Source organism: Cucurbita pepo, chromosome LG12 (assembly GCF_002806865.2).
Source record: "Cucurbita pepo subsp. pepo cultivar mu-cu-16 chromosome LG12, ASM280686v2, whole genome shotgun sequence".
In the NCBI taxonomy this organism is placed as follows: domain Eukaryota; kingdom Viridiplantae; phylum Streptophyta; class Magnoliopsida; order Cucurbitales; family Cucurbitaceae; genus Cucurbita; species Cucurbita pepo.
The window spans coordinates 7,618,007-7,637,666 of record NC_036649.1 but is presented as its reverse complement, the minus strand read 5'-3'; the positions used below and the strand labels follow the sequence as shown (position 1 = coordinate 7,637,666).

The 19,660-nt window shown below is 34.2% G+C and overlaps 4 protein-coding genes across 5 annotated transcripts; all 4 read right to left on the bottom strand.

Annotated features, from left to right (window-relative positions):
- Positions 1-1,360: 1,360 nt before the first annotated feature.
- On the bottom strand, positions 1,361-2,862 carry LOC111807335 (transcription factor MYB78-like). Its single transcript, XM_023693012.1, has 4 exons — positions 2,610-2,862; positions 2,384-2,513; positions 1,899-2,220; positions 1,361-1,817 (listed from the first exon to the last, which is right to left on the bottom strand). Exons 1-4 carry the CDS (start codon positions 2,755-2,757, stop codon positions 1,605-1,607), a joined length of 813 nt encoding a protein of 270 aa, XP_023548780.1. The 5' UTR covers positions 2,758-2,862; the 3' UTR covers positions 1,361-1,604.
- Positions 2,863-8,709: 5,847 nt separating this feature from the next.
- LOC111807370 (ADP-ribosylation factor-like) lies at positions 8,710-11,601 on the bottom strand. 2 transcript variants are annotated; one of them, XM_023693069.1, is made up of 7 exons: positions 11,474-11,601; positions 10,724-10,883; positions 10,161-10,231; positions 9,580-9,699; positions 9,348-9,466; positions 9,180-9,261; positions 8,710-8,993 (listed from the first exon to the last, which is right to left on the bottom strand). In XM_023693069.1, exons 2-7 carry the CDS (start codon positions 10,869-10,871, stop codon positions 8,988-8,990), a joined length of 546 nt encoding a protein of 181 aa, XP_023548837.1. In that variant the 5' UTR covers positions 10,872-10,883; positions 11,474-11,601; the 3' UTR covers positions 8,710-8,987. The 2 variants fall into 2 exon arrangements, with proteins under 2 accessions (XP_023548837.1, XP_023548838.1); XM_023693070.1 differs by having other exon boundaries at positions 11,368-11,484.
- Positions 11,602-12,476: 875 nt separating this feature from the next.
- LOC111807413 (nitrogen regulatory protein P-II homolog) lies at positions 12,477-15,730 on the bottom strand. Its single transcript, XM_023693129.1, has 8 exons — positions 15,451-15,730; positions 15,305-15,350; positions 15,095-15,122; positions 14,482-14,569; positions 14,252-14,319; positions 14,093-14,162; positions 12,940-12,975; positions 12,477-12,822 (listed from the first exon to the last, which is right to left on the bottom strand). The coding sequence occupies exons 1-8, from the start codon at positions 15,635-15,637 to the stop codon at positions 12,755-12,757; spliced, it is 591 nt and encodes a 196-aa protein (XP_023548897.1). The 5' UTR covers positions 15,638-15,730; the 3' UTR covers positions 12,477-12,754.
- A 799-nt stretch (positions 15,731-16,529) lies between these two features.
- LOC111806674 lies at positions 16,530-17,162 on the bottom strand. The gene has a single exon (XM_023692054.1). The coding sequence runs from the start codon at positions 17,084-17,086 to the stop codon at positions 16,673-16,675; it is 414 nt and encodes a 137-aa protein (XP_023547822.1). The 5' UTR covers positions 17,087-17,162; the 3' UTR covers positions 16,530-16,672.
- Positions 17,163-19,660: the final 2,498 nt, after the last annotated feature.

The following is a 19,660-nucleotide window of genomic DNA, read 5'->3' as shown; positions in this document are numbered from 1 at the left end:
AGATTGATCATGTTGAGCTTGAATGATTCTACATGCAACCGAGACTACAGGAGATTGTTAGGGTTCGGATTTCAAATTACACTATTACCACGAGAAAGTCGATAATATATTAGGAAAAAAAAAAGTATTAATATGTTGATGTGTGCGTGACGTAAAAATCCATTAATATAGAAAAAGAAATGTATTGATATTAATATAAAACATTTAATTTATTTATTGAGTTTGTGAGTGGAAATGGTGATCATGATGAGGTAAGCATGAGTCATATATTTCCCTTTATGTACCAACCCATTTTTATTTTTAGGAACCATATAAATTAAATATTCTTATTTTCCTCGAATTAAACCATAAATTTAGATTAATTTAGTACTCCTAACTTTAAAAAAATAAAAATACATATTTAATAATTGTTACGAGTAATTTTGGACTAAAAGATTAAACAAGGTTAGAGACAACCAATATAGAAAGCGGGCAAAACTCGAGCCTAACCGAACATGTCAAATAGATTCCCCCACTCAAAGGATTTGAAGGTGAACCCAATTCGACCCTCGAACTCTGACTAAGTCGTGTGATATCTGACTAAAGGAGTGTGCATAAATGAACCGATATCACATTTGAATGAGAACGATATTAAAAATAAGATTACTAACAGAAACTTAAATAAATAAATGTAATGAAATAAACATCATAAATCCACTAAGTGTAAGGTGACATATGAATGAAAGCATTGTTGAATAAGATTTTAAAAAATTAATAGCAACATTAAAGTGACACACACGATGTCATGTATGACATATGTTTAGTTTATCTTTTATGATTCACTCCAAATATCTCATATTTAGAGGTCGTGAGGATGTCATCGATACGCAACAGGTAAAAGCAGCAATATCTGTTAGTGGTGGGCTTGAGTTGTCACAAGTTGTATCAGAGCCCATCAACGGATGGTGCTAGGTTGTGAGACTGACGGCGATACATAACAAACCAAAGCAGACAAAATCTGGGTTTGGACTGTTACAAGTAGTATCATAATCAGGCACTGGGCAGTGTGCAAACATCGATTATGAGATCTCACATCAGTTGGAAAGGGGAGCAACGACGATATGCAATGAGTGGGCCATTATAAATTATATTCTAGCCAAACATTGGGAGGTGTGTCAACGTCGATTGTGAGATCTCATATCGATTGGAGAGGGAAAAGCGGTGGGCTTGGACCATTACAAATGATATCAGAGTCAAACATCAAGCAGTGTGCCAACGTCGATTGTGAGATCAGTTGGAGAGAGAAGAGAGAAGAGAAACGTGGTGAGTTTAGGAGGCGGGATGTTTGTTATTGAAAAGTAAAGGTTTAAAATGGTCGTAATTAAATTAAACATAATATTATTATGGACAAAGTGTGTAATTTAAGACAAAACATTAATGTATAAACTTACAAAACTAAATGTTACCAAGGTAGTGGACATCATAAGCTGTCAATGTTGCTTGTTTGTCATCATGTTTTTTTTAGTCTACACTTCTACTTCGTCAAGTCATTCATTCCCCTATTTATAACATTTTCCGTCACGTAACCAAATTCAAATTGGAGGATTTCTAATCTAATGTTCTTATTAAACATCATCACCAAATTGTTCCAACAAGAACCACATGTCTTCCCCATCCCAAAACCCATCCTCCAATAACTCTCCGCCACCTATCCAACCATTCGTCGCTTCCCCGTCACACCCTTGTTGCACTACCATCATCATCCCCTCCTCCTCGCTCGTACCAACCAAGCTAAAGTCTTCCGTCACGTCTGAAACAGGAAAAACTTGAAGTTGAACCTATATCATACATACAAATAAATGGTTAGATATATCATAACCTTTTGAATTTATGTCGTTATTTTGTAATGATTTAACAACCTTATTAGAAACAGAGTCTGATGACGAAGTTGAAGGAGTCACATGAGGATTGACCGAACTACACCTCGAAGGTGATGGTTGGGTTTGTTCGAGAGATGGGACAACATCAGTAGATGTAGAGACGACATCAGTAACTGAGTCAGTGGAAGCTTGGATCCGTTCTAGCAAACGAGGCATCCACACATATCGCATGGCATCTCGAAATTGCTTGCTGTTCACGTCACACTTAAGTTGTTTAGCTTGCTTCTGAACTCGGGTTCTCCAATAGTTTTTAATTTCGTTATCCGTTCTTCCCGGTAAATATTGCGCAATTTTGGACCACCTAATCCAATTCCAATTCCAATTCCAATTCCAATTCCATCAATTTTTTTTTTCCTCCAATAAAAAAGACTCCATTTTTGGAAGTGGGTCATTAAAAGATTCAATTTTTAAGCATACCTAGATGAAAAAAAGAAAGAAAAACTTGAAAAAATTGGATAATTCACCTGTTTCCCCATCGAAAATGGAGGTCAAGAATCAAGAGCTGTTCTTGGAGAGTGATATTACCACGTTTAACACTCGGCCTCAAGTAATTCAACCATCTCAATCTACAACTCTTACCCGTTCGCTTCAAACCTAAAACAAATTCACAAATTTCCCATAAAAGAAAAAAACAAAAAACAAACCCATAATAAATTCATATTTACACGCGCCGCCGGGAAAGACACAAACCAGTGCAACGAGCGACGGCGTTCCATCGGCCTTCGCCGTGGGAGTGAATGTAATTGAAGAGAACAGCATCCTCCTCCACCGTCCAGGGGCCTTTCCGGACGCCCTCCTCCGCCTCCTCCGCCGTAAAGCCTCTCATTTTAACATCCATCGGGCAAAGAATGGATTTTTGGTTCAGAATCCAAGTGGGATTTTTTGATAAGACAGAGAAAAGGTAAAGAGAGAGAAAAAAACAAAGGAAAAGGCTATGAAGAGACTATCCAACCATCTATATATATATATATATATATATATATATATATATATATATAATATGAAAGATTAGGATGTTAATTAAGTGATTAATTAATGTAATATATTCATAATATTTATTTGTTTAATTAAATGGAGTTGACCCTTTGACTTGTAATGTTTCCACGTGGCAAACCCATATTGGCAACTTGGGAGGAAAAAGGTGAGTCCAAGTCTTCTTTCTTTCTCAATTTGGTCAACTTATTATTTTTTTTTAATTTTTTAATTTCTTTTTCCTTTTTTGAAGATATTTTTTTATTTGGTAGTTTGTTTGGAAGTCAGGTTAGCTCTCTGTGTCAAATAATGATGACTAATTATATCTTTATATTTATTTATTTTTTCGAAAAAAAATCTCTATTGTGTTAAAAATTATGAAAATCGAGTTTGGAATTAGCCCATGTTTTAATTGACTTGAAGCTAACCCTATTTCGCGAAGTTCGGCCGATAGAATCTCATCCAACTCAAAACGAACCTATTGTAAGGTGGAAAATCAACATTCTATAAACGTCTTATTCGTAGTTTTCAAAATTTGACTTAATTTTAAAATAAATTTGATAACAAAACAACTGAACGTATAGGTAGAAGTAGCATTTATTATAAGATGACATTTCGAAAACTAAAAATAAAATGGTTATCAAACCAGACCGAAGCAAATGGGTTTTGTTTAAAATTTGGTGGTAGGTAGGTTGCAACCATGGTAATGGAAAAAACAAGCCAAGTCAACGCCCGGCTATTGTCACATTGACTATTAAGGTCAATTGACATAATACAGTAAGAGCATTAACCCTTTATGTTCTCAAACTTAACCAAAAATTGGTTGAAAATGGGAACGAAACATTGTTTATAAAATATAAAAATTTCTCTCTAATAGACACATTTTAAAATCGTGAGGCTGACAGCGATACATAATAGGTCAAAGTGGACAATATCTATTAACGATCGTGAGCTGTTACATAATCATTAAATATTAGATTTTTCGAAATTTGAAGTTAATTAATAATTGAATAATAGTTAGAAATACCCAAATTGTATTGAAGATGGAAAAAGAATAATTTTTTAGTGACCCATTAATTTAAATAATTCCACATTTAACCCTTTAATTTAAATTCCCTTATTAATTTAATGTGAATGTGGAAATGATGGACCAAAATTAGAATATTATTATAAAAATAATATATAAGAATCAATGGGTGCCACGTCACACATGCTTCCTTAATTTTAAACGTTTATGTACGAATATATATTTATTTTTTTAATAAAAACATGTCTATTTTTTACTATATAATTTAGTTTTTTTTTTTTAAATTACATTAAATAAAAAAATAAATTTTAAGTTGTTTCAATTTCGGAACTATCCTTAGTTGACGTTTTTTCCTTAAAAGAATCAATTAACTATCGTCGAGAAATTGGTGTCTTATCCATTAAACTATGCTTGAATTGATTTCAAAACATCAATGTTGGGGAGGAGAACGAAACATTTCTTATAAAGATGTTGGAAACTTCTCTCTCGTAGACGCGTTTTAAAAACTTTGAGAGCTTGACTGTTACAATAACGAATAACGACAACCCCTTTAAATCTCAGTTCGATTTGAAAGGTTGAAATGAAAGAAAAGAATTGAACTATCGTTATCGTCGCTACACACTTACTATTAACTCAACAAAAAGGCTATTATAGTAGAACCTACACTTAGGGTTAGGTTTCTTTCATGTAGCTTTGCATCTAATTGATTCGATTCTAAGTTAGCAAAGTTTAGAAGTAAATTAGATATCGGTCTGTCTCAATTGAACAGTTAGTATTCATGTTTCAAATCTTTCTCACATGATAATAATGATATATGGATATGTTCAGCTGCTTTAAATTAGGGTTACACATCCGGGTGAATTTGTAAAGAATCATTGTCTCTTAAAATTTGAAAGATACCCTTTAAAGGAAACTCGTGAAAAAAGAAAGTTCACCAAAATTAATTATATACTAATCGTTGTTGCATGTGTTTATCGTGTAATTCTAGGACCGTGTTCAATGAAAAAGAAGAAACTTTACCTCAATTGGCCACATAATTAGTAGATGTGTATGTGTCAAAGATGCTCTTTTTAACTTTTGTTACAGTGTAACTCTCAAACCCATCACTAGCAGATCTTGTTCGTTTTGGCTCGTTACATATCGTCATCAGCCTCACGGTTTTAAAACGTGTCTATTAGGGAGAGATTTTCACACCCTTATAAGAAATGTTTCGTTTCCCTCTCCAACCAACGTGGGATCTCACAATCCACAAAGAGCCAACGATCTCGCTAGCACAGCTCTAATACTCTTTGTAACAGTTCAAGCTTACCGATAGCAAATATTATTCGTTTTGGCTCGTTATGTGTCGCCGTCAACCTCGTCATTTTAAAACGTATCTACTGATCAGATAACGAAAATGAATGCATTATAAACTGCCACGTTGATTTGGAAAAGTAATTAGACAAAGAAAGAAGAGATGTTTGAATGATTTTAAGAACCAAATCTCTTAGCCAAAACCGCCCAAAGTTGCGTTTCAATGCTGTAAACTCATCTTATTTGAAGCTGTCTTCTTCAAACTCTCCCTTTTTTTTGTTTCCATCACCTTCTTACACCCTTACACCTATCATCATTACAATAAAACAATCAAAAACTCAAATTTGATATCAACTTTTATCGAGTTAGTACCCATTCTAACGCTTCAAATTACACACCCTAAACTTACATAAACGTCAATCTTAACCCTTAAATCGGTAAGTTTTTTTTGTTAAAGTTCTTCGATGATTAATTTGTTAGATACGACGTTGATTTTGTTTTTCCGAAAAAAGAAACGAAAAGTCATAAATTCTCATAATTTTAATCAAAGATTTCTGTTGGAAACCCTCTTATTTTGATATGTTCAATAATGACACAAGAATTCCAAAGGGTTTTAATTTGGGAAAGGAAAAAAAAGGTTCAAAAAAGAAAGTGAAAGTGATAATTCATCATTTCCATTTTTTTTTCAATCATGGCACCGAATGAGGGCGATCTTTGTGGTATGTTATATAGTTTACAATATTTGAAGGGAAATTTCTCGTTCTTCGTAAGTTTTATTATCGAAGATCGAACAAAATCGTTATTAGATACGATCTTTTGTGCGATACCCAAATAAAAAAGAGACACATAAATGAATCGAAACTATATCTAGATAAGAAACGTGAATCCTGGGTATGGATCGTTACAAGTCGACACAAATAATCGAAGAAATTATAATCGAGATGATGATTAAATTAGTTATTATAGCAAGAACAAAAGTATAAATTAGGTAAGGTCAAAGTCAAAATGTTGAAATAATAAAATATTAATAAGAAGGGCCTAACATTCTTTGAATCATATAATATGTAACAAAAATTGTGGGCATTTTAGCTGTTAGGACTCCCAATTGGGAAGATAAACAAAGAGAAGGGTCTAAATTCAGTGGCACTTATAAGTGAGTGAGACCCACTTTTTATAATCACATCACTTTTAATCTTACCATTATCTTTTAACCAAAGTTTCGTTTTTGATTATATGGGTCGGTTTAGAACCTACCGAATAGGTCAAGGGCTAAGTCGAACATGAAGTAAGAAGATCATATTCACGACTTGAGAGTGAGGGTTAATGTTAGGAGTCGTTTTGGATTTGGTGAAATAGGTCAGATGCTCGAAAAAGGTCATAAAATATAGGCTCGAGATGTACATGGGTTTGAGCTCAAATATGTCTAGAGTGATGTAATTGTTGATAATTAGAAAAACACTAAGAAGGTCATTACGTATACCGGGAAGGAACACCTTCCTTTTTGGTGGCTCAATCATAAGAACTTCAACCCACCTTTCTTTTTGTTTGGAGACTTCAACGTGGATCGTTACATTTTATTTTCCTTTTTTTAAAAAAAAATGCTAAACATGTTTATACGAATAAGTTCTTCTAATCTTCCTTTTGAAAATGGGTTTGGAATCGTAGACTACATTTGAAACTTAAAAAACAATTGTTTATGGTGTGTTTTATTTTAAAATTGGTGTAAAGTTTGAAACCTTTTGTATGTTCATCTTTAACAAACAATGTTATAAACAAAGGGAATTTCATAGGTGTTAGTGTGAGAAAATTTATTATATTTTAAAGATACAAAAGTTTAATTATTTTTGCATCATATTCTATATTGTCTATGGGTAGAAAATATAAATAATTTAATTTCCTCCACTATTATTATTTTAATGTATATTAAAATTTGGGATTTAATTTTGATAGTCAAAGTAGAAGGTTCTCCCATTATGAGTCTATATTATAGCTAACCCTATATTGGATCCAACCAATGGATTGAGTTGAGTGAAGTTTTGAGATTTGATTCAAATAAAAATCCAATTTTTATTAACCTAACCCTAATCAATAACATCATCAAAATTGGTTTGATTTGGTTAGGTTAAGGATGTTGTTTTGTTAGCCTACTTTGGTTTGGTTGTGGGTATAGGTCAACCCAAATTCATAAGGAAAAAGATATATATCCATTTCTAATATAGTTATGGATGAGTTTGAAGCCATTAGTGTTAGTTTCCGTGGTTCAAAAATGGCTCTAGAACATTCCTTGAGGGTAAGGGAAAACAACGATGAAGAACGTTTAGCTATGGTAAAAGAACGTCTAGAACAATCTTGTGCTCACTTTTATATGTTGTTGATGCGTAGTTGGATGAGGAGGATAATATCAGCTTTTTTCAATCGTATATCAGTCTTGTTATAATTTGTCTTCTTTGTGCAATAAAGTTACATAGTGTCTATTTTTCGTTGATAAAGGGGTATTTCCATGAATTTGTCTTGGTATCGTGTTCATACGGTTGTATTGAATGATTCCGGTCGTTTTCTTTCTGTTCATATAATGCATACCGCTCTAGTTTCTGGTTGGGCCGATTCAATGGCCCTATACGAATTAGCAGCTTTTGATCCCTCTGATCCTGTTCTTGATCCAGTGTGGAGACAAGGTATGTTCGTTATACCCTTCATGACTCGTTTAGGAATAACCAACTCATGGGGGGTTGGAGTATCATAGGAGAGACTATAACGAATCTAGGTATTTGGAGTTACGAGGTGTGACCGGAGCACATATTGTGTCTTCTAGATTGTGCTTCTTAACAGCTATCTAGCATTGGGAGTATTGGGATCGAGAAATATTTTGTGATGAACAAAACCTTCTTTAGATTTGCGGAAGACTATTGGAATTCATTTATTTCTCTCTGGGTTGAGTTAATTTGGTTTTGGTGCATTTCATGGAATCGGATTGTATGGTCCATGAATATGGGTATCCAAAGTATTATTTTCTTCTAAATGATCGGTTTAAAGATGATTCGTATCTAAGCTCATTCGAGTTGGACCTTCGGGTTTTTTTTGGTGTTTGTGTAACAAGGATAAGGGTTTGAAGAAGTTCTTATGGCAACATAGTGTTCACTGCCGGTTTGGGTTTAAAAATCAAACCAAACCGTGTGTGCGTGACCATACAAGTGCACGGTGAAACCGTGCAATCAAATGTCCGATAAAACCAACACATTTACCATCTAATCCCCATCTAGTCAAGAAGATCAAAAGTTCCACTAAAGATGAAAGGTTTCTTCGATCGAGTTGGATGAAGATGAAAGGTTTCTTCAATCGATCGAGTTGGATGAAAGGTTTCTTCGATTGATCGAGTTGGGGAATGGTAGCTAAGTTTCTACTACAACCTAATCAAATCCAAGGTAAAGTTTTGGGGATGGAGCTAGGAAGGAGCATACAAGGCCATTGTTGATGTAATCCAATAAAGTTCCAAGGTGATTTCTTTTCAGCAAAATCCATTTCAAATAGCAAACATGATTCTCGTACAAATACATCCACATCTATTTAGGAAGCATCATTAATTCATTACATAAAAACAATGCTATTGAGTCGATAACACCACAAAATACTTCAAAAATTTCTTTCATTATTCAGAATTCAAACCCAACCTAGGAATCATCCACCCGGAACATCCTTATAGATCACAGGGACTGCAACCAACAAAAATGACTTTCATTTCAATTTCCAGAAGCAATCCCACTTCAAATGAAACCCATCTATCCCTGCAAATGACGAGAAACAACACAATCATATTATCGAGTCGACGAACTTGAACCAGAAGCTAGTCAATTTTGTACACGAGAGTTCAGACTATGTTATCCCGAGACAACATAAAACTAGACAGTGAAAATTATTAAGATTCAAAATCCCTGAGTGAAAAGATGGTTCTGAACATTGTTATGTTTTACCTTGTTGGCAATATTGTTTGAGAGCCAGTCAAGTCCTTCATACAACCCTTCACCGGATGTGGCACATGTGCTCTGGATGTACCTGAAACGGGATTTCAAGACATTGTATTACTACCTTAATGTTTAAGCCATTGCAAGTGTTAAGAGTTGGATGATCATCAAATGTACCAGTGACGTTGTCGGAGGGAGTGAAGACCAAGCTTATCGGTGATCTCAGCAGCATTCATGGCATTGGGAAGATCTTGCTTGTTGGCAAATACCAAAAGCACTGCATCCCTCAGCTCATCCTGTAAGTGCAACGCATGTAATCGTTTAGCCAATAAACTAGAATGAAACAACTGTTTCCTGTAGCTTATGCAAAGGATATCGGAATCTGATAATCGGTCTTTATTATGAGTACCTCATTCAACATTCTGTGCAGCTCATCCCTAGCTTCAACAACACGGTCCCTGTCGTTGCTATCCACCACAAAAATAAGTCCTTGGGTGTTTTGGAAATAGTGCCTCCACAATGGTCGGATCTAGGAACAAAACAGACATCAAATCAGTGGAGAGAACAAAGAGAGAAAAGCTAGTATTACCCATGTGCTAGATGATTGGCTAGCATCTATGAGTCCGTGGAAGCACTAGTATCAAATTATATACACGTTACATATAAAATTATAACTCAACACTCATAAGAAAGTTCAAAAGTTTAGAGGGGTTCACTTGTAAAATCTGTACTTGTGACTAAAAGCCAGGTAATACAACGAAAAAGTGTAAGGGCATATAAGACGCCAGATATTAACATCTATCGATCAACATTGACAGATTAAGAACAAGCATCTATCATGTTACAAATATACCATACTCAAGGAACTCTGTACAACGACAGCAACATTATCAATTGATTCAAAAAAACACTGTCAGAAGTCTAGCACCTCGAATGATCGAACAGAGAAAGTAGAAAGCCAACATTACCAAATAGGACCAATCAATGTACCTTGTCTTGACCCCCAACATCCCAGACAGTGAAGCTGATGTTCTTGTATTCCACAGTCTCAACATTAAAACCTGCACACTCATATACAAGTCAGTTAGCCTAAGAATAGACCACTGTTTCAATCAGCCACTTTCGCAACATTTCGGGAATCTCATGCAACTATGACAGAAAGTTATGATTGTATGGTTCGCTCATAGCCTCTAATCAGCCCAATATTACGAAGGAAATATCCCTCCTTCCGTATTGATAACAATTGGAGGCATACAAATCAGAGATGAAAGCACAAGCCCTTACAGGTCCTAGGTTCTTAATTAGATTAATTATCCAGAGATCCATTATAAATTCAACTACGCATAGATAAAACAACAATTCATTATAACAACTCAGATTTTTTGTGATGATGAACATGATGATGCAAACAAACAGGGAACTGTCAAGTTAAACAAACACGTTCAATCGATACAATCAAGACACAAAGCGTCAAATTGTTGTAAACAGAAAGCATCAATGCCGCCATTTGCTAATCCATAAATTCAATAGTTGGATATGATACAACGACTTACCAATGGTAGGAATGGTGGTGACAATTTCTCCCAGCTTGAGCTTGTAAAGGATCGTTGTCTTACCAGCTGCGTCGAGACCCACCATGAGAATTCGCATCTCCTTCTTGGCAAAGAGCCGGCTGAAAAGCTTGGTGAAAGACAGCCCCATTTTTCAAGTAAACTGAAAACAAATACAACAAGCCTGCATCAGTAAAATAAACCAGAACAATCCTCCCTTAAAATACACTGACATCAGATACTTAAATCAGCCAAAAATGTAAATAAAACCCAAAAGAGAGGAGGATCCGGTATTTTGATTCAAAGATTGAATACCCTAGATTCAAAATGAAACAACGAACACGACCATAACGCCATTTTCATCCACAATTCAAGCCAAAACCAAGTAATCGACATAGCACAATAAAAGCATTAAAAAAAGATCCCCAATAAGACCGCTCGATCCAGTACAATGGAAACACAATCATCCCACAAAAGTAAACACATGCATCAACGCAAATCCGATTATAAACATGCCGAACGCAATCCAAAGCAAAGAAGGGTCAGATCAGATCCAGATCAGAGAATTCAAATTAATCAAAAGCCATGAAAGAACAATCAATTCCAAGATAAACCGAAGATCAAAGAGGGAAAAAAGAGGGAATCACCAGAGGACAGATCCAAGCAGAATGAATCAAAATTAAGGGTAAAATCCACAGGATTGTGGGGAGATCTTGGAGAGAAATGAGAGAAGCGATTGAACAAAAAACTTACGGGACTTGAAGAGTTCGGATTAGAGAGATCGGCCCCAAATAGAACGATAGAACGATAGATCTCTCTCTCTCTCTCTCTCCTGCACACGAGAGAAGCTGTCCTTCGCAATCAATCGCGCATTCGTAATTTATGGGGCTCTTATTTTTATAAAATTAAAATATACTTTATTTAAAATATTAAAAAAAAATCAATAAAAATGAATATTGTCACGACGTGAGAAAACGTTCGTTTGCACGGTTTTTCCTTAGCTTTTTTCTTGTGGTTCAATGACGCCGTTATGACGTTGCTTAAACTGTAAGTGCTGTTTGGGAGAAAAAAAAATTCGAATCTCGGGTCGGCTTCTTTATCCGTAATCGGGATAGTATTGATCCATTCCCAAATACTTATGTTGGAAAAAAAATTAGGAGTTTGTTGGATTCCCCTAAATAAATAAAAATTTAAAAACAAACGTTGCCAACGATAGCGGTAGGGTCGGGTCGGTAGCTGTGAAAGTGAAGGCGGAGAGATCCGAGAGGGTTGATTTGAGGATATTTTGGTCATTTTATATATTATAAAACTTCGATTCTAATTAAACACTTCTCAATTTAATTTGAAGTTATATACTCAAAATCATTTTATAATAAATCATTTTGAGTAAAGATTGAAAATGACGTTTTTTTTCTTCAAAATTTGACGTATAAATTTGAGTGTAATTCATAGGTGTGTTTAATTAAATATAAAACGATAAGTAACATACACCAAAAAGGACGATAACATAAAAATGAATGAATGTAATGGAAAAAGATGAAAGGCACCTATTACCATTTCAAAAATCGATGATGGGCTGACGCCGCTCTTGCCATTATTAGAACTAAAAACCAAGAAATAAAATTTGTATTTTACACGAAATACACCCGCATATGGAAAATTTAAAACAAAAGTTGTGAAATCCCACGTAGACTGGGAAAGAAACGAGTGTGTCAGCGAGGACGCTGAGCTCCGAAGGGAGGTGGACTGTGAGGGCTGTTACAAAATTATCGAGTTACAAAAGTATTGAGTAGTAGCGTTTAACATAAAATCAGTGGTACATTAGGAAATGGTGCAGTAACTTAGGCATTGATTATTGCCGAATATGGTTCATTTTTATGACTACAAGAGGCAGCGACTTACCTGACTTATAACTTATAACTTACAATTTATTTTATTTCTCCTCTCCACAGGACTGAGGAAGGCATCGGCAAGACCATGGAAACATGATTCAAACTCCAAAACATATTATCTGCTAGGATTTTCTCCTTATTGTCATACTCGATCAACAGCCATGTCGGATCGCCCTCCAGTCATCCTCTCCGCTCTTTCTCCACGTTCGCCTGTGAATTAGGCATCATATAAGATATATACCAATGTGATACGAAATAATCTTAATGTTTTTCAAGTTTCATAGAGGCAACTTGAAATTTTGATAGTTGGCCAAAGCTAACAAGTACCTGTACGAACTCTTATCACGTCTGAGATTGGTATCACTGTGTGGAGATGAAAAATGTGTCAGAAGTTCGATAGGAGTCTAAAAGGGTTCATTAAATAAAGAAAAATTAATTCCGAGATTCGTTTTTCTTCCATGTGTGCATTTAGATACGTGCTCCAGATTGCAAGCATAGGGCATGATAACTTAAATGATGAACTCTAGTAAAGTCGATGTGCTTCATCTTAAAATCAACTCTAGTAAACTCTAGTTAGATGGTTACAATTTTGGGTGGATGATAATCGAGTTATTGTGTTTAAGGCTTTTATTTACTTGAATAAAATTTACATAGTGTTTCATTATGGTCATATAAAGTATGAAAGTTACAACTCTAGAAATGTCTCAGGAAAGGTTAAGTGTTTTTATTTTGAAGCTATATAAAGTCACGTTATCTTTGTAAAGAGACTTGAAAAATGTAGTAAAAAAAACATTTGTGATTTCTTTTGGCCAAGGACCAAGTTTTTTTACAATTCTATGTAATTTAGATTGCATGTTTAGAAAGTTAGACATGATCGATCTTGCTTGTGGAGTGTTTCGAATATCAAACAAGTGTTCTTGTCTTGAGATATTCGATCAATAAGGTAATCTGAAATTTACTTTCCCTTGGAGTGATTCCTTATCATTAGGGCTAAGTGTTCTTACCTTTTCATTTAGTCAACGGCTAAGTTTCTTTGCAATTCTATAGTAGTTTAGATTGCATGTTTAGAATCATTCAAGCTAGACATGATCGATCTTGCTTGTGGAGTAATTCGAATCTCAAACAAGTGTTCTTGCCTTGAGATATTCGATCAACAAAGTAATTTGAATCTTACTTTCCGTCCCTTGTAGAGATTCCTTATCATAAACTTATAAAACAGAACAATTTATCTCACATTGCATCGCGAAAACTTATTTTTTAGTTTGTTACTAATAATTAACACATAAGGTGCTAATCTAGTGAACATAGGAAACTAGTGTTAATGGCAATGCATGAAATCAAACAAGTGAAATTAAAAGACAACACAAATGAACAGCTCAACAAACAGGACAGTAGATTCAGAGAATAGAAATTAAGCAAACAATTACGACATAAGCAGATAAGGAGCTGAGGCATTAACAAAAATAAAGTTATGTTTTACCAAAAATTTTGCCATCACCAATTTCGCCAGTTCTTGCCTCCTCAATTATCTTGTCTATGACAGCTTCAACCTGATAAAAGGATACTTAAATTTAATCATAATACCCATGGATTCTAATGCAGTAGTTTGCACAATATATATGTGCAAAAATTATTTAACCTGTTCTTTAACGACCACAATTTCCATCTTAACTTTAGCAACAAAGTTGTCTTCAGAGAATTCAGACCCTAAACAGTAAATGAAAGAGAATAAAGTTATTTGGAATCATAAGCAAACATCAGGAATGACCAATGGGAAATGACATGAGAATCTAGAAACAGACTCACATGTACAAATAGATTCCCCTCACCATGCACCAAGACAGAGAGAATCACGAAAGAAAAACTTACCACCATGCCTCTCTGTGGATCCACCTTGAGAACCAAAGCCCTTCACTTCAGATACCGTGACACCTCGAATACCCATTTTCAGCAATGCCTTTGTTTTTCTCCCAAAGAAACAATAGAACAACTTAATGCAAATGCTTTGCAAAATAGGATATTTAAACAACAAAAATCTGCATAATCTCCATTCTTTGGCTATCATTAAAGCACATAAAATGTATACATCTTTGTCAGGTAAGATAGGTTAAAGGTTAAGAAGTTCTTAACATGACATGAGTCGCTAATGTTAGCATTCTGGACGAGCACCAACCGTTCATTGCATTACACAATTGGTAGTATGCAACCAATTAGAAATGCAAGTATGATATCAACTGGTAGTTTTCCCTCCCTCGATAGCCTCAATATTATGATCCTAAACTACGCTTCCTATGATGCCAAAAAATTCAAAGTTTACATAATTCTGTTCCCCCGTAGTCTCAGGTGCCCTAATTTTACCATATCGACCATCCGTTCAGTGCATTACACAACTATTTCATATTTAACAATAAAACCAAACGAGATTTTGCATATTCCAAATGGAAATTACGAATGACAATGTTCAAGGTTAACCAGATCTTACCGATGAAACATTTTGGATTCTCCACGGCCTATCTCGTCCATATACACCAACATAGCACACAGATAAATACGTATCAGATGCAACAAACTCAGCAAGATTACTCAAAGTCTTCAAAAGATAAATCCAAATTATAAACTAAAGAAAACGACAAAATCTACATTCACAAACTCCAAATGTAGCAATAGAGAACACCATGGAGCCTATCCGTACCTGAGGATCGCCTCCACTTTGTAAAATTTGGAATCAGGCACATAATCTACAAAGAAAAGAAAACCGCATATTAAAAATTGAGAAGCTGAAGATCCAAAATCCGTTTGTGAGCACAATATATAAAATGCGAGGCGAGTGATGGATACCGAGAGAGGCTTGGGCCTTGACTAGAGGAAGGATTCGGCGATTGGAAGGCTTGTAGGCGAGGTTGAACTGAGAGAATCTGACGGCGAAGTTTGGAGTGATGGAAGAAGAAGCGAAGTGAGGAAGTTTTGGAAGAGGAGAATGGAAAGGAAGGAGAAGAGCGGTGGGGTTCGTCGCGGTTGCCGCCATGGAAAGTTGTATGCCAGAATCAGAGACGGAGCAGAGTGTCGAGCTGATCGGAAGCCTCGTAGTTCACGTTGGGGAATTTTTTGTGTTTTTGTCCATTTTCTAAAAAGCAAAAGCCCATTTACTTCAACTCTTCATGGTCACCAAAGGCCCATAGGGAAAGGTTGAAACATGGTCAAAAGACATTTTTGTCCCCCATGAATCGTCTTCTTCTTAGTAATAGGAGTGTACACTCAACCCGAGAACCCCGACCCAACCTAACTTAAATTACACGGATTGTATTGGGTTAAATAGCATTTCAGGTTAGGTTTGATTTTGTTCAGAACTCAATCATACGCAACTTGAATTGAACAACCCGACAACCTAACACGAAGATAGAGGGTTGGATTGGGTTACTAATCCAACCAACCCAAACTTTCTGGCCCAACCGATGTACACCTTTCTAGCTCGGCGTTTAAATTAGTTTTGATAATTATAATAATATAATTCAGTAATTCAAAATTAGTAATATCTCTAAAATAATGAAATTTCTGAAATAAAAATTTTAATTTTTTAGATAAAAAATTAAAATTTTAGGAATCATTAATACAAATTAAAAAAAAAATTATATATTTTTAGAAATTTAATAATTTATTAGATACAAAATAGAAATTTGATTATGCGACATCTTATTAAAAATTAATATATAAATAAATGGAGACCCGAAAAATACTCTTGAACATAAAATAACTAAGAAATATTTAAAAGAAAATGCACTACAAAATTGATTGTGTACGAGTCGATCATATGCAAGAAAGCTAAGAGAATAAATCAAAATTTTGAGTTGTTTTGTCGTCGTGCCATTGTCGAGTATGAGTTGGGTACACGGACTCAGATTTCGGGTCAGAGGAGTTGCTAGTCCAAGTTCTCAGTGAGATTTTTTTAGCAAGTTAAATAAGTAAAAGACTCCATAAATAAATTAGTCTCGTTCAAACATGTCTATCTCTACCGGAAAAAAAACATATTTGGTAACACCACATTAAACATATTGAAGAAGTTCTAGAGTGACAAATTAAGATCCAAACAATCAACTCCACTTGCCACTTTCTTTTCCTTCTTCATCGACGGCGGCGCCGCCACCGGAGTGTCTTCTTTAACAAGACAACAACGCTTCGGAAGCTCCACAGCCGTTCCTCCGACTTGTAAATCCTCATCGAAATCCTCTCTCTCGAACCTCAAAATCCAACTCGACTGATTCTGCGACGTTTCCGTCGTCTTCATCCTCTTCCTCGTTTTCTCCGCCGCCGTTTCACCGCCCTCGCCGTTCACCACCTCCTTCCTACACCGATCACGTATTTCCTTAAAATTTCTCACCAGAGCATAAAACGTCTCCATCTCCACCTCCTCCTCCGCCTCCGCCTCCTCCTCCTCGGCGATTGTCCCCCGCGGCGGCTGCCGCTTCTGATTTTCCATCACCAAAAAAAAAAAAACTCTTGAATTTCCGTTTAAAAATATAAATAACAAAATCTGACAACGCTTTACACGCTGTCTTGCGATCTTCTCGTTTACCAACCGGGCTATATAAGCTGTGGAAACTTGGAAGTAGAAATGAAAGACCAAAATGCCCTCCAACTAGCGGCGGAGTTTGAGGGTATTCAGGTAATTCTGGAGTCGGTGTAATTATTTCTCCAAGGCATACTGACGTGGCTTGCTAAAACTGTGTAGAGCTTACAAGGCTTGCTGACGCGGCCATAATGACGTCATTGTAGGTGTAATGGTAGTGCACGTTCGGGCCCACAGTAATTCTACTAAAAAGTTATTATTTTATTTTATTTTATTTTATACTTTAAAAAATATTTACTTTTAAAATTTTGTTCATATCCTTCTTACGTTTTTTTATGAAAATAATTAATAATTAATTTAAAAAATACATAGAAACTTCATTAATGTCTTTAAATTTAGAATATATATATATATAATTTTTTTTTAATTGAAGGCATATCCTAATATTTATTTATAAATATTTGAAAATAAGACTTTAGAAGCTTAGACTTCAAGAGTCAATTATATTTTAGTAATATTTAACTTATTTAAAAAAAGCATATGAATTATATGTCAATTTGTAGTTAATTAAATACGTGGACTTTGTGTAAAAGTCTTTGAAGGGGACAGTAATTCAACATCCAAACATTATTGTAATACAATAATTAAAAATAATAATAAGACTTCATAGACTTGTAAGTCACAATCATCCTACCTATATATATATATATATATATATATATATATATATATATATGTTTTAATATACCTTTATGAATGTAAATTACCCTCATTTGTCACGTTTCCTAATCTTTTTATTTTATTATATCTTTTAATATATTGTAATAATCGAACTTTACAATATTTATTTTAAGTTTTATTTTTTAAATAATTTTATTCAAATTTTATGAAATTAAAATAATTTTTCCCGTGTATATTTTTTTATCAAGAAATTAGAGGTTTGAATTCTCCTATCCACCCAATCAAATAAAAAATTACGCCGGTAATTAATAATAATTATTATTATTTTAAATAGTAATTGAAATATTTTAATTTTATTTTGTTCTCGATTTAAAGGATTCAAAATGCAATGATAAAATTTGGAGAAATTAGGGGGAAATTGAGACATAATTATTATGTTTCCAATTTTCTTGCATTTATTATTATCCGTACACAAATCATTTTCGAGAGGGAAAATTAATTAAATAAAAAAAGAAAATGAGTGGATGACATCAATTTTATTAATTAATGGAAAATATTTAAAGGTCAAAATTAAATTGAAAATTAAGGGGGACTATTTTAGTGTAATTTTAAAAAATAATTGTATTTATTAATTATAAAAAAAAAATCATTATTATTTTTATTTTTAATTAATTTTCAAAAAGTGGTTAGAACTAGAGAGATTATACACTTATCAAATTCTCTTTAAATATATAATTTTTTAATTAATAAAAAAACATATCAAAGCACAAAAATATCACTTTAATTGGATTAAATCTGAAAAAGTAATTTTGTACTATTTAACTTTAAAAACTTTCTTTTAAAAAATCATTTAAACTTTTTAAATCTAATTATATAAAAATATGCACAAAAAAATCATTTTAAAAAAAAAAATAATAATGATTTTTCTAGTAATGGGCTTTATGGGCCGAAAATATTGAAAAAGGCCGCGTAAAGGCCCATGAGGAAAAAGGACGTTCAGGCATAAGGTTGGGCTTGGCCCAAGATGATAGATGACGTGGCATGTTATTTAAAAAATATATGATTTAATTAATTGAGTTATGTTCCGATTAACCTAACCCGAGTCGGGTGGGTGGTCCGGTGCGTGCACCGACGTGCCAAACTTTGGGACATTGGTTTGTTTGTTGATGGTCGCGCGTGCTACAGAACAGCCACACCAAATGAGCCCACCACCTTCCACTCAAATCCCACTTTTTTCCCTTTTTATTTAATTTTTATAATATAGTTTTCTCTTTTAATTATTTAATCCCATTTCTAATTTCATCTTAATAATTTAATTTTTTTAATTTTTAGTCGAATATTAAATATTAAATTGGGGGGACGGGATGGTTCAGGAATCAAATTGTTATAAACTCGTAAGAGCATGAACTAAAATGTCGGGCTAAATTAATAAAAATATCCCTAAATTTTCAAAAGTTAAAATAATATTCTTAAATTTAAGAAAAAAAATTATACGTATAGAAGCTCGAGTATGACTCAATGGGTTAAAGCATATGACCTCGAGTAAGTGGTCAGAGATTCCCGAATTTCGTCCCCTACTTGTTGAACTCATTTTCTTTTATACGTCATGAGAAAACCTATCCTATCGAACATGTTTCTATCAATTTGAAGAATTTGTAAGGACGAGAATGAAGAAAAGTCATTTTCTCGAACTCGACCAACCTACAATCACGCTTAATCGAGCTGAAGAAATGGAAAGAATAGACCCAATCCACTCATCAAAAAGTTAGGATCATTGTTTTGGGAAAAGGACTAACACCATCA

What these genes read in the sequence shown, in the direction of transcription:
- LOC111807413 (XM_023693129.1), bottom strand. Translation starts at nt 15,637, where the DNA reads ATGGCGGCAACCGCGACGAACCCCACCGCTCTTCTCCTTCCTTTCCAT. An exon ending in AAAGTGGAGGCGATCCTCAG is followed by an intron (nt 15,123 to 15,304) that starts GTACGGATAGGC and finishes TGGACGAGATAG; the next exon opens with GCCGTGGAGAATCCAAAATG. An exon ending in ATCCACAGAGAGGCATGGTG is followed by an intron (nt 14,320 to 14,481) that starts GTAAGTTTTTCT and finishes TTTACTGTTTAG; the next exon opens with GGTCTGAATTCTCTGAAGAC.
- LOC111807335 (XM_023693012.1), bottom strand. Translation starts at nt 2,757, where the DNA reads ATGGATGTTAAAATGAGAGGCTTTACGGCGGAGGAGGCGGAGGAGGGC. An exon ending in CGCCGTCGCTCGTTGCACTG is followed by an intron (nt 2,514 to 2,609) that starts GTTTGTGTCTTT and finishes AATTTGTTTTAG; the next exon opens with GTTTGAAGCGAACGGGTAAG. An exon ending in CATTTTCGATGGGGAAACAG is followed by an intron (nt 2,221 to 2,383) that starts GTGAATTATCCA and finishes GAATTGGATTAG; the next exon opens with GTGGTCCAAAATTGCGCAAT.
- LOC111806674 (XM_023692054.1), bottom strand. Translation starts at nt 17,086, where the DNA reads ATGGAAAATCAGAAGCGGCAGCCGCCGCGGGGGACAATCGCCGAGGAG.
- LOC111807370 (XM_023693069.1), bottom strand. Translation starts at nt 10,871, where the DNA reads ATGGGGCTGTCTTTCACCAAGCTTTTCAGCCGGCTCTTTGCCAAGAAG. An exon ending in CACCACCATTCCTACCATTG is followed by an intron (nt 10,232 to 10,723) that starts GTAAGTCGTTGT and finishes ATGAGTGTGCAG; the next exon opens with GTTTTAATGTTGAGACTGTG. An exon ending in TGCACAGAATGTTGAATGAG is followed by an intron (nt 9,467 to 9,579) that starts GTACTCATAATA and finishes TTGCACTTACAG; the next exon opens with GATGAGCTGAGGGATGCAGT.